The sequence below is a fragment of the Schistocerca piceifrons genome, chromosome 2, assembly GCF_021461385.2.
Source record: "Schistocerca piceifrons isolate TAMUIC-IGC-003096 chromosome 2, iqSchPice1.1, whole genome shotgun sequence".
Classification (NCBI taxonomy): Eukaryota; Metazoa; Arthropoda; class Insecta; order Orthoptera; family Acrididae; genus Schistocerca; species Schistocerca piceifrons.
This window is the reverse complement of record NC_060139.1, coordinates 484,786,072-484,799,898: the sequence shown is the minus strand read 5'-3', so window position 1 is coordinate 484,799,898 and position 13,827 is coordinate 484,786,072. Positions and strand designations below refer to the sequence as shown.

At 42.1% G+C, this 13,827-nt stretch overlaps 1 protein-coding gene across 2 annotated transcripts in view; it reads right to left on the bottom strand.

Annotated features, from left to right (window-relative positions):
- Positions 1-13,827, bottom strand: part of LOC124776821 (intraflagellar transport protein 46 homolog) — a 147,362-nt gene that overhangs the window by 46,079 nt on the left and 87,456 nt on the right. For both annotated transcript variants that reach the window (XM_047251976.1, XM_047251977.1), the window contains one exon: positions 2,683-2,911. In XM_047251976.1, the coding sequence (XP_047107932.1) occupies positions 2,683-2,911 (229 nt within the window). The remainder of the gene's footprint in view (positions 1-2,682; positions 2,912-13,827) is intronic.

Genomic DNA, 13,827 nt, shown 5'->3' with positions numbered 1-13,827 from the left:
TTTGTTGTACCCTGAGTCGCATACCCCAGACCACTGTGGTTCACAGCATTTTCCCGCTGGGGCTGCCGTTTGGGCCCAGTCTTCCAGCCAGCACCAGGGGTGGCTGCCAGATGTCAGGTGGGCAACAAAGGTCACGAATTGTTTGTGAAGTATGTCGGTCAGGTGCAGCTGACACGGCATGCAAATCAGTGGTATGTGCACCCTGTTGGGTCATCGCCGCCACAGTCTTTCAGTCAGCTGAGCTGCAGGGGTGTTCGTGACATTGTTCCAGGTGCAGTTTACCACTTGCAGCAGTATGCTTCTCCACTGCCACCTCATTTGCACCCTGTGCTATCCTCCCTTTGCCTGTGGCCTTAGACCCCTGCTAGGCTAGTTGCCATGCCTCCTGATGTGAAGTTCACAAATTTTGATGCAACCTCCTCCGTCTCAGCCTCCTCTCCCTCCTCACTAGCGGATGCGACGTCACCTCCAGCACTGTCGTTGCCACTGGACCAATCACAGCTTCTGCCTCCGTATCTGTCCTCCCCTCTGGAAGCGAAAGCGGAATTAGTATTGCCTCCTTTAGTGGTTGATCTGCTGCCCAGGTCTCAGGATCTTTCTCCAGTTCTGTACCAGATGTTGCAGCCTAAGTCTGGCCATTTTCAGCCTCATGTGGCCTTTTCAGATGGGAGGGATGTAGTACCCTACCATGGTTATTGCAGCAGAACAATGTGGACAACTGCCACAGGGGTTGCACGCAATGCATGTTATGGGCTGACCTGCTGACAGAAGTGTTTACTTGCTGGTGGCAGTAAGCTGCGTGGGGCAGTTCTAATGCTAAGTTCAACCACTGTGGACCTTGCCTTGCTCCTTTTGCCGTTTCCGTGTGCTCAGTCATCAGCGACTCACACCTGTTGTGTATTGTGTTTTTAACCCTATGCATATCTCTATGCAGTTTCAGACTTCCTGCTTCCTTTTACACAGACTTGCATAGGGAATTTTTATTTCTTCTTGCAGGGTTCCTTACCCTGGCTTTTGTTGAGCCACCATCATCCTGCACAGTGCCTTGTGCTGACAGTGTTGTTTAATACCTGAATGCTCAGAGGGGTCAAAATGACTCTTTTCGGTTTTTTAGGGCTAGCTGTGTTTTGAAGAATTATTCAAGCGACATTTACTTTCATGACATTTATGTATTTGGCATGCACTTTCATTATATTTAAAAACAGTGTATTTTGCCTAGTCGATTACCACTTTTTTTTCAGTTTTACCTTTAATGTCCAGAGGGGTCATATTGACCCCTTTAGAAAAAAGCTATAATTTTGTTTATAGTTATGCCATACATTATTTCATGCATTCTCAAGCCTCAGCTACTTTACTCTGTAGTGCACTAATTTACTTTTATTCATATTATTGCCATATGAAATGACAACAATGGACTCAATTCACCTTGTTCATCATTCCCTTGTAAGAATCAGCCTTTCAAAGGTGATTGTGAGCTGAAGATTGAAAGGAAACGGAAAGAGTATTTACAAGATGAAGAGATTCTTGCAGAGTTACGGAGTGTGATTAGGATGGTGGCGGACTTTTTTCTGACGATTCAGAGGAAGAGTTTTTACCGCAAACATTGAGAGAAGGTGAATCATCTCATACTAATGATTCTGATTCTTCAGATACAGGTAATGGAAGTTTACAGTCTAGTAAGTATATTATTATTATTGCTGCTAATTTATAATGATCATATTCTTATCTACTTATAATGCTGCTACATAACTACATCTGTTAAGTGCACATTACAAAGCACATAGATAGACACTGGTGCTGGAACACCAGGATTGTATGTTTGATGTTGGAATAATAATTGACTGGGTCACAGAACAATTTCATCCATTCCAGAGGCATAGTTCAGCACACTGCACTTGGAGCTCTGAGTAATGAATCCCTCTTATCTGTAGGCTACATTTCAAGCTGGTGGAGTCTGGAAGGAACCTGTACACTGGATAAAATGATACAATTGCAGTTGTTCCTCACAGGCAAGCATGGCCACGGTAAGTGTATTAGTTTTTTTGCTTACAGCATTCTGTGGGAATGTTGGAACGCTCCAGGTGACTTACAGAGCCAATGTTACGATGAGTCACCATCAACATATGGCAAAAGAAGATGCTGCAAGTTACTAAGAAAAGGTGGTTACTTTAACTATTTGTTTGCATGTAAAACAACAAGGAAACAACAGTATTCAAAACAGGCATCAACACTCTGATTACAGATCCTACTTTTCAGCAAACTAGTAACATAATTTGCACAGACCATAAATACACAGATCTTCTGCTGTTAATCTTCCTTTTTCTTGACTTTGAATTATCTGACTCAACTACATCACATGTTTTGTTTAATATTAGTCATTCCTGTTTATATCAACTAATGAGCCTGCATATTTTCACAAGTGCCTCACAATTCCCTTCAAAATCTTGAGAGTTTTCTTCAGTGTTTCCTTGCCATTTGTAGCCTAGACACAATATTTTTTAAGTCACCAACAAAATACTATTCCATAGCCCTTCGGTTCCCCCTACACACTGTGCACATAGTTGCATAAATTAAATCAGTGTACTATTTTTATATTCACAAGATAATACTGTTACACTGTATAATTGAATTATAAATATTTTTGTAGGATTTAATGATTAATAGCCAATATAAAAGACTAACAACAGCACTTCCTGATGATTGCTTAGCAACAGCTCGCAGTTGCAGGTGTAGAACTGCAGGTTCACTTTGGCAGGCACATGGTTCATCCAAAACGTGAAGGCCTGTACCATCAGACTGGCCATCAGGACGCGGAACCTTCAGAAATGCATCAATGTCTCCTGCTGCAGGAATGAATTCTGGTAAAAATGGTTGAAGTTTGAAGTCCAATTCTACCTTCTGAGGTGTATACCTAAAACAAATTTATGAAATGCAAATAAGTTAAACTAAGGAACTCATCACTGACAGCAATAAACCTAATAGATATTTTATACCTATTCAACTAAATTGTAATCAGATAAGAAAATTATGTAATAAAAATTGAAGTCTTCTGAATTACCCATTTTACCAAGAACAGTAAAAATAAAACTATCATGAATTTTCTTAATTTTAACAAATTCGGTCACTGAATTTTTTTGTGCCTCTGTGTGTACTGTATGGCATAGAATTAAGCACACTGCCCTGCTTCAGCATAATTTGTAATTACATAATGTAAGAAAACTGATGACTACAGAACTGGGGCACATGTCACTACTTTGCAACATAGTGTAGATCATAAAGTAATTTCCTGAGAAATGAAAACTGTGTGCCACCAGAATGTATCTAACAAGGGGGCCTTATGAACTGACCCTCTTTACTTTTTTCCATACTTATCAGATCATTACCTGGACTTAATTTTCTGAGGTAGTATGAAGTAACAATTTAAAAAAACTGGAAAAAAACTGTCTTTGAAGATAAGAAGATTTCCATGTACTGTTAAGTACAAAGTATTTGTAATTTAATAATATAGCCTTCGGTAACTGAGTGTGTAGCCATGAAAGCCTGATAGCTGTAAAGTTCGTGGTTCAGATTTTAATAATCACACATTTTTTTATTTTTATTTAAATCCCATCTTTATTAACAAATAGAAATGTTGATTAACAAATACTGAATCATATTTTTTCCTAAAAAATAACATTTTGTAATTTTTAATTACTGGTCACTTGAAGGAAATCAACATTTGATACAGGAATGAGAAATGCCTTGTCGTTAAACAACTGTTCAAACTCCAGAAATAAAAAAAAACTTTTATTTCTATATTTGGCATTTGTATTTTTGTACTAAATTTTAATTCATTGTGAATACTGGCATTTTTGTGCAATTAGTCATTAAAAATAAAAATCTGTTATTATTATTAAAAATATGATTCTGTATTTGTTAATCAACATTTCTATTTGTTAGTAAATATGATATTTATGATAGATAAATATGAGATATTGTACTAGTGAGATACAAACCAACTACTTTATAATTACCTGACTGCCATGCTAGGCATTGGCTACAGACAACTAATAGATTACAAGTATTTCATACGTGACTCAGAAATGGTCTAATCTTCAAAAATGTTTTTTTCCAGTTTGTTCGAAAATTACTTCATACTGCTTTCAGATGTCCGGGCACTGCTCTTCAAATCCTACAAGATCTCTCTGACTCAATCTGTGAGCTGTACTGCAATGTCAACTTGGGTGGTTCAGCTAATGGTGTGTCCAACGTCAAATGTAAATATTTGGCTGCTAATCTTGGTCCACACAAAGTTTGAATTTCTGATAAAGTTATAAAAGCTCACAAGAAGTTATAAACACAAGCACTCCACCTCAGAGTGATAGCTTGATTCTGGAAACAAACCATAATCAGTGGCTAAGTCTTTCTCTACCGTTTCCTTTCTTCCAGGAATGTTAATTGAAAACAAACAGCTAATGTAATCTTCGCTGCTTATAAACTGACTCATCCACTCCCAAATGCAAGGAAAACTAATACAGTCTTAGTCAAAGATTTGTCCGTCAGTTTCTCTGTTAAGACTATAATTTCCTTTAGTGTACTACAATTTTTCCACTCAGACCAATGCCTGATCATTTTTGCAGCATTCTCACTAAATACCATGTAAAATCATTTCCCTGACATGTAGTCTGTAGGCCTTATGACTGCCATCAATCTGAGATAAATACTTATGATATTACATATTTTATGCCGATGACACATGAGATGCATTTTATCATGCAGAATGCTACCTGTGAAAGGATACTGTCATAATTCTCTGTTAATTATTCTATATCACAACGAAAATAATAAGGCTCTAAGTAAAAAACAATAGAGACAAACAATTTGAGCTATGGGTATCTTCTAAAACAGTCTTGTTTACAGTATGAAGATTGTAACTGAAAAACATATTTCAATAAGCAAGAGATTTTTGAATATTTTCTCTTACTCACTACAAACCAGGATTTCATAAATGGGAAGCATATGCTTCATTCCAGTCGTCCACTTACTCTCAGTTTACAAATCCCGTCAATTGCTGGCTTTCACATCAGCTCCATAATCTCTTGCACTTCGTTACCCTTCAGATGCTTTGATACCCCCTTACTATCCTCATCTCTTATTCTTTGTCTGTCCCTAGTAGCTGAATGGTCAGCGTGACAGATTGTCAATCCTCTGGACCCGGGTTCCATTCCTGGCTGGGTTGGGGAATTTTCTCCGCCCAGGGACTGGGTGTTGTGCTGTCCTCAATCATCATCCTATCATCCTCATCGACTGCAGGTCGCTGAAGTGGCGTCAAATTGAAAGACCGGCACCCGGCGAATGGCCTGCCCGGCGGGGGACCCTAGCCATACGATTAAATAAATAAATCTCTTATTCTCCATTCACCTGTACATTCTTCCCATTTATGGTTCCTCATTTTTCTGCCCAAATACAAACAACAACTCTCTTTAGCACAAAATGTTACTATTGCCTTGCATTATTTCTATATTGTAATGCATTTCCATTTTCCTTCCTTTAATTTAAATCCAAAATTCTGAAATTTTATAATTCTTTTTTGGATACTATTACAGCACTGTCATATATATTGTGGTGAACAAAATAAACACATATACTGGTAAATGAATATAGTAGTTGTATACAGGAAGATAACGATGTTAGAAATTTGTAATGAAATGCAAATCCAAATGAGTGAAGAGATATATTACTGTCTACAAAATGGATTGTTTTTAACTACCACAATGGTAAAATTAGAGAAATTTGGTTTATACACAAGGGTATCAACAATCTCTCCTCCAGAGTACCTTCTGAAATTGATAAAGGGAGGGGGAACATAATTCTGGCATGCTATGTACCATCCGCCTTGAACCGAATGGTGGCTTGCACAGTATAAATAAAGATGTAACGCACAGTTTGGTGCCCACTCACATGTTGTCAAGGTTGTTTTGACTATACTGGGAAGTCCTTACACATCCTCCGAACAGCCCCAATCTCTCCCCATGCAATTTCCATATTTCTGCTGCCCTGAAGAAAGGCGTCCATTGCCCTCAATTTGCTTCAGATGAAGAGGTGCATACCAGAGTATAATCATGGTTCCATAGGCAACAGTGAACAGTTTTTTGTGAAGGCACTGACTATCTCATCTCACAGTGGGGTAAATGTGTGAGAAATGTATTCCCCACTGATCAGTGGGGAATACATTTCTCACACATTTGTCTACATAAGCCATGGGGGCATGGTGTTTCCAACTGATGACTCAGGTGCAGTAGCAGAGGAAAGGTCCAACGACGAGAGTGGGCTAGCTGATGTCATCGGCAGCTCTGTCGGGTTGGTTGGCTGGGCAAATGGCAAGGCAGCCTCCAGCCTTGAGTCCCACAAGCTGCCACATGGATCAGCGGTGTTGGTTGAGGTGCCATCATCGTTGCTTGTTGCCACCTTGATCTCAATGGCTGGTGGTGTGCACAGGCTCAGGAGGTCGAGCATATATGCCAACTTCAAGTGATCAGTTGGGACCTTGGTGGTGGTGCCTTTCAGCAGCAAGGAGAACATCTCTGTGCTACATGAGAGGAAAAGGCGTGAGCCTGAGTACTGTGGGTGCAGTGGCAGTTGGCTGGTGTCCACCTGGAGCATCACATGTGTGCATGTGCTGAGATCCTGGTGCACAAAGGGCTGGCATTTGTTGTGTCACCTGGGAGGCATCAGGTGCAGGCACACCACTGACTCATGGAGCTGCTGCATGAAGGCCAGGATTCAGGTCATGGGTGGCAAGGGGTGTAGCTCAATGAGGTCACATGGGAGGGTGAGCAGCTGTCCATGCACAAATCCAGTGGTGGACGTGCCTAAATCCGCCTTGTGGGCCACCGGCAAACTTAAGAGGAATAGAGGCAGCATAGTAAACCAGATTGCAGAGTGGCATGTGAGGGCAGCTTTTAGAGACCTGTGTAATTGCTCCACCATACCATTAGAGGAAGTGCGACAGCTTGTTACGAAGCGCGCTAGTGTGCTGCAAGTTGCTATGTGTGTCTTAAATAAACAAAATGTGAAATGCTGCCCATGATAAGTGGTGATGTGGCGGGAACACCTAAAATGCGAGATCCACTTGTATACAAAGGCCTCTGCCACTGTGTCCACAGTTATGTCGAATAGAGGTACTGCTTCAAGCCTCCGGGTGAAACTATCAACGATAATAAGGAGATTCTGGTGGCTGTGGGATGATGGAAGAGGCCCTGCAACATCCATATGGATGTGGGAGAAGCAATGCTTTACCTGTGGCAGAGAGGTGATGGGACCATGTACCTGTCTACTTTAGAGTGCTGGCACGGGACACAGGCATGGGTCCAGTAGGTGCAGATGTGCAGGATATTGAGCATGGCAGACACACAGATGGCAGAGTGAGCTACACCATGCAAGTGCTTCAAGGTCACTTTGACAAAGTCTCGGGGAAGGCAGGGGCAGACGTGCTCAAAGGAGGGGCATGGATGGTCACTCCTGGCACCGACGTCACACAAGATGGATTCAAAGGCATCTACATCTATATCAATACTCTGCAAACCAATGTGAAGTGCATGGCAGAGATGCATGGTATTGTGAGCAGTTGCAGTTGGAGACCTGTATTTATATTGTTTTGCAGCCATACAAGCTTGGGTTGGTAACCTGGGTGGTAGCGAGGACTGTATAGTCAACGAGGCCAGTAAGGGTGCATGAGTGGTTAAGGCAGTCAGTGACTATGTTGTCTATTCTAGCCACTTGACAGATGTCAGTGGTGAACTTTGTGATATACTATGCTGTCAGAATTGGTGGAGTGAGATCTCTGTGCTCTGTTTGCAACAGAAACCTGTTGTTAATGGCTGGTGGTTGGTAAAATGGCGCCCCTTTACTGAGGGATGGAAATACCTAACTGCCTCATATGCAGTGATGTGCTAGTGATCATATGTGGCCCAATGCTGCTGCATCTCCATTCAATTCTGCTGAGAAAAATGCCAGGAGCTGACAAGCAGTCCCTTCAGTGCATTGTTGGATGACTGTGCCCATGGCAGACTGCCTTGCATAGGCAACAACTGTAAGCAGAGCAGTCAGTTAGAGTTGTGCTATAAAAGCAGCTTTCAAGAGGTCATGCTTTGTTTGTTCAAAACTGCTTGAAATTTGTGCCAACCAGGGAAGAGGCCTGTTGCCTTTTGTGTGGTCACCATGGAGTGCGCTTGCACACTCACAGTGTCCTTTAGGTGGTGCCTGAAAAAATTCGGCATCCTGAGGACCCTGTGGAGTTTCTTGTATGTAGTGCAATGTGGGACACAACCCGTACCTTCTCATCGAGGGGTCAAGAGCCCACGGGTGACATCCTGTGCCACACCGTCAGGTGGCTTGCGGCATATGGATGTAGATGTAGAAGAAGTCAATAATGACAGCAGCATCCTGGAGATGAAGGAATACCTCCAAGAGACGGTGGCAATGCTTTGCAAGGTCATATGAATAAATCAGGATATCATCCAAGTAGCTGAAACACCCCAAAATGCCACACAGGACATTCTCAAGTAAATGTTGCCAAGTCTGGACGACATTTCAGAGACCAAATGCCATGAAGGCACTCTTGAAGAAGCCAGAAGGTGTAATGACAGCTGTCTTCTCTGTGTCCTGGGGAGTGACCAGTATCTGTGTAAATGCTTTTACACAGTCCACTTTGCTGAAAATGGTAGCACCACATAAATCATCACTATATCTATGCAAAAGTAGAAAGGGATAACGATTGGGTATCATTCTGGAGTTAGACACCCAAAAGTCCCTGCTTGAACACCACATACTGTTTTCCTTCACAGGCTCTTGGAGAGTCGGAGCAAAACTGTGGCACTTGTTGCCTCGATCTCAGCCTGCCCGTCTCTTTGTTTGTCGAGCAGAAGGCAGCAGGGATGCAGAAAACCAGTGGTCATGGCATCAAGGCAACGTATTGCCAGGTGTCACGGTGAACCTCATGGGGAGTGCTGGACAGGTGAGTGAGGACAGGGAATGTGGCCAGAGGAGGTTGGCAAAAAGGCCAGATTAGGAGAGCTGTTTGGTGGAGCTGAAGGAGGTGGGACAGGACTGACATGGGGCAGAACGATGGCAGAATGATGGGAGGTGGCATTGGGAGTAAGGCAGTTTCCCAGGTCTAGGAGGAAGCCATAATGAGAAATAAAATTGATGCCAAGAGTGGGGTCTGTAATGTGGCCAGGGTATAGGTACATGGGAAATCTCTACCAAGGCCTAGGTTCATGGATCAAGTATGGGAGCATTAGGTTGTGATGGCTGAGCTGTTAGTTGCAGTGAAGAGTAAATGGGAAGGTGGACATAAGTCAGCAGAGTATAGTAACTGTTGGGGTGGAAAGAAAGGTCCAAACCAGTGTCAAGGAAGCAGGATGTTCAGGAGTGGAGATTACCATGATAACAGACACATAGGCACTGTGAAATCGAGGAGCAGCCGGGTGCACTTACTGCTGATTGCTGTTGGTGTTTGGGGCCTATGCATGTGGTGCATGGCACTTTGTAGCATCTCTATCACCAGCAATATTTCCTGGCCCCAAGCACGTCACGGCCATAATGAGCTGGTCGGGAGGGGGAGGGGGAGGGTGGGGGGTTGCACTTGTGTGGGTGTGCGAGCTGGCTGTCATATGCAACACTAGGCAGAGGTGGGCAATGGGTGCAATGGGTGGTGTGTGAGGAGGATGAATGCACTCCAAAGCAGTAGTGAGCTTGCTCGTCTTACTAATCATCTTGGCAATTAGCTATGCCATGTCTGCAGAGGGCCTGAGGGCTGGCTGAATGTGGGACAATGCAGGTTGCACAAGTGTGTAACCATGCGCATGGGTGCCACGACCCTGCATGGTGGCAGTGATAATGTGTGGGTCAAGGGTTTTGAAAACCCTGTCAGTGGTGGTGATTGCTGCATTGACACTTGGAAACACCAGTGTGGCTAATGCCATGTGCATTGTGGCCATGAAGGCAAACACATGCGCCAAGTTGCTATTACCAGCCTGTCAGGTAGTAGTGCTGATTCAGCCACAGATGTGCTGGAAGAGATGCAAGTGTCACATGTCACACACTGTTCCAATGAGATTAGCATGCATGTGTGCTGAAATTCCAATACAGCAAGTTGCCATGGCTCCTGGGCTCTTAGGGCATTGAATCTGCTGAACTGCGGCAGGTTTGCAATGATGTTGCAAGCCTCCTCAACAATTGACTCTTATAGTAGTGTGACAGTAAGGCAAACGTCGATGGGTCATTCGCGATGGAAGAGCCTTTGAATATTGCCTCTGCAGAAGCAAACCACAGACATGGCTCATGTGTGTTGAACAGTGACAAGTACACAGCTGTTTGGGCAGGTGGACAGGGTGGGAGAAAGTGTGTGAGCTTCTGTGGTGGCTACGTCTGTGAGCTGTATGAAGCAGCTTAGGAACATTTGGAACCTATCCATCTATGCCTGCAGGTTGTAGGGGGCAAGGGGGGTTTGCAGCTATCGGTGGAGGCAGAATCCAATGGGAATGGTGGGCAGGTTGAGGGGTGGGGATGGCAGTGTGACACAGCTGCATGATGCAGTGAACAGGACACGGAAAGTACTTTTCTTGATTTTTCAGTTCCTTTACTGGGACAGAGCACAATTACATGAAAATTAACAGGAGAACAATAACACAGTAAAATTGTATAGCTATAAAAATGGATACAGGGAAAATAATTCCGACAGAACATGGTAGCCTTACTGAACTGAAGGTTGCAGTGAGCAGAAAAAACTGTAAATATCAAAAATTGTATACAGCAATCCCACACCAAAGCAAATACAATGAATAAAAGTAAAGGATTCACAAGCACGCCTTGCATGGAATTGATTAATATAAATGTGTATCGTAGTTTACACAGTCATGTGACCCATGGCTCACTATCTGCTACAACACAGTTGTTAATTCCGTGATATGGAAGTTGCCTTCTGATTCTGTGAAACTGCAGAGGGGGGAGGAGGGGGGGGGGGGGGAGGGGAGCAGCATGATAACATCACTATCGTATGAACAAAAATGTAATGCACTGTCACTAGCACTCAGCAGCTCAGTAAGGTTTGCAGATGCCAGCAATCATTGTACTGTGCCAAAATGTTTGGCTGAGACTCCATGGTGTCATCTTGTCTGCACCTTTACATATCCACAATACCTTTACTGCACCTTGTGGCAAGTCCTTTCTTCAAGTTCACTTAGCACAATTGACATTCACTGTGAAACACTGTCTCACTTTGGCGAACATGTCAGTCAGTCATTCGGCATTGGTGTGGGAACTGCCGGTCATGGAGCTCTTTCCATTGTATGCTTGTTTCCAGCAAAACCCCAGAGCAAGGCAGTGCATGGTGGAGAGAGATTCCACTACTTAGGTCTCCTTTGCTTGTGGCTGATCCACTTATCTGCTGAAGCAGAAGATGTGGGGGACGTAGGGGGAGGGGGGGGGGGGTTGCACATGGGCTTTAGTACATCGTCACAAATATATTAACAGTTATGGTGATTACTTTTGAAATAATAAACATTGTACTTACTTTTTACCTCTTTGTCTCATTGTCATTTGACTGCTCCTTATATATTTACAGCAGCTAATTGAGACTGCACAAGTTTTATAGTAGAACACACTGATAAAGTTAAAAATCTTGAGTAGTTGGAAACTTACACATACAAGGGCAAAAAGAAAATTTTTTGTCAGGGATATCAATTTTACGTTAGTTCATATTGCGTAACAGTGTACAAGTATTAACTTGAACTGTGGAAAAATTTTGTTCACAAAAATTTTTACACTAACTACATTCAAATGGATAATCTAGAATACTATTTCATCATAAAGTCCATATTTCGTACTATTTATCATCAATGTAAATTCATCCAGTGTTGGTGAACACTTTCATTTTCAGTGATTATAAAATGACCTCAAGTATGGCTGAACTTTTCTCAAAAATGATCCACACAAAGGGCATCCCACAGCCACAGATGTATGGACAGTTGACAATTAAATATGCATAAACAATTTGTACCACAGGAAGAACAGAAGAATGATTATGACATATCATGAAGAATGAACTACAAGAATGTGTAATATAGTTACCACATTTGTTGAATTATAACACATTGCTTTTTATTGTGGATTACATGTAAGTCGACCAATTAATGACAGAAACAAAATTGTAATAAAAGCAGTTGAAGAAAGATGGTAGCCTTGAACCAAAAACGTTACAGGCAGTGTTTTTTGGGATACAATTAATTACCTTGCGAAGGGTAATAACTGTCAAATGTTACATATACCCTGGATTAACTGGATGGAAAAATATTTAGGAAGATGAAGCTTCCTGGCAGATTGAAACTTTGTGCCAGACTGAAATTTGAAATTGGAACCTTTGTGTTTGATGGGCAACTGCTATAACCAGCTGAGCTACCCAAGCATGAATCACAACCTGCCCCACAGCTTTACTTTCACCAGTACCTCACTTCCTACTTTCCAAACATCACAGAAGTTGTCCTGTGTAGCTTGCAGGACTAGCACTCCTGGGGAAAAAAGGGTATTATGGAGACACTGCTTGCAACCACCTGGCAGGGGTGTTTCTGGAATGAGTTTTTCACTCTGCAATAGAGTGTGTGCTGATATGAAACGTACTAGCAGATTAAAACTGTGTGCCAGACTGAGACTCAAACTTGGGAACTTTGTCTTTCACAGGCAGGAATTCTAACCAACTGGGATGTCCACGCACAGCTCACAGCCCATACCCACAGCTTTACTTCTTCTGTACCTCATCCATACATTTCAAACTTCACAGAAGTTCTCCTGCATAACATGCATCATAGAAGTTCTCCCGTATAATATGCAGGACTAGCAATCCTGGAAGAAAGGAAATTGTGGAGATGAATTATTTACACAGTTTTAATATGACAGGACATTTCATATCAGTGCACACTCCACTGCAAAGCGAAAAATTCATTGTGGAAATTTAGAAAGATGTCTGATTACACACTAAAGGTCATATTTTATCAAGGCAAAGTATTTGTCCACAAAGACACTCTGACAATGAGAAAAAAAATTGGAAAGGTGAAGCACAGCTTGTTGAAACAGCCTATGTATACATCAGATATGACTCGCTTAGACCTCACATGTACCAAGAAAATTATCCAAGGGGTTAAGGATACAAGATCCTGACATTGGAAGTTCTTGTATAATTGAAACAGTGAGTTTGAAGACATATCACGCTGCAAAAACTAAATTCTTCTGTAGGTAAGTAAAACTTATTGTATCCCAAATGAGTGACAGTCATGTACACAATATTTATTGGTGGCAGATTACTATGTTGCCTGAAAGGTGCAAATGTGTAAAATGATCAACAAATTAGACCACAACAGTTTAAAATGTTAAATTTAAAGTCTTTGTGGTGTGTTCCATCAAATTTAAGCCCGGGCTTCTGTTACTTGCTGCCACAATATTTTGGCGCAGGGTCTTCTGACTTCTGGTGAATATTGGTGAAAATACACTGAGTCCTCTATGCACTACTCGAGTGCATGCACTTCTACTGCAAATCAGTATTTTGCGCCGTAAGCTTGCCGCAAAAGCTTCCCTCACTGATATCACACCAATTTTCTTCAAATGTTAAAATAGCAAAATAGCAGAGCTTGAAGTTTCTCTATGAGAGGATTCCATGCAGAATCTAACTGGAGACTGCTGTCTTGGTTGATAAAGTACTCAGGTAGTTGTATTACCTCTGGTGGAGCTCCAAAAGTTTGCCATATGGGCCACAATTTTTGTTTCAATGTACTGACTGAACGACCAGTAGAAATA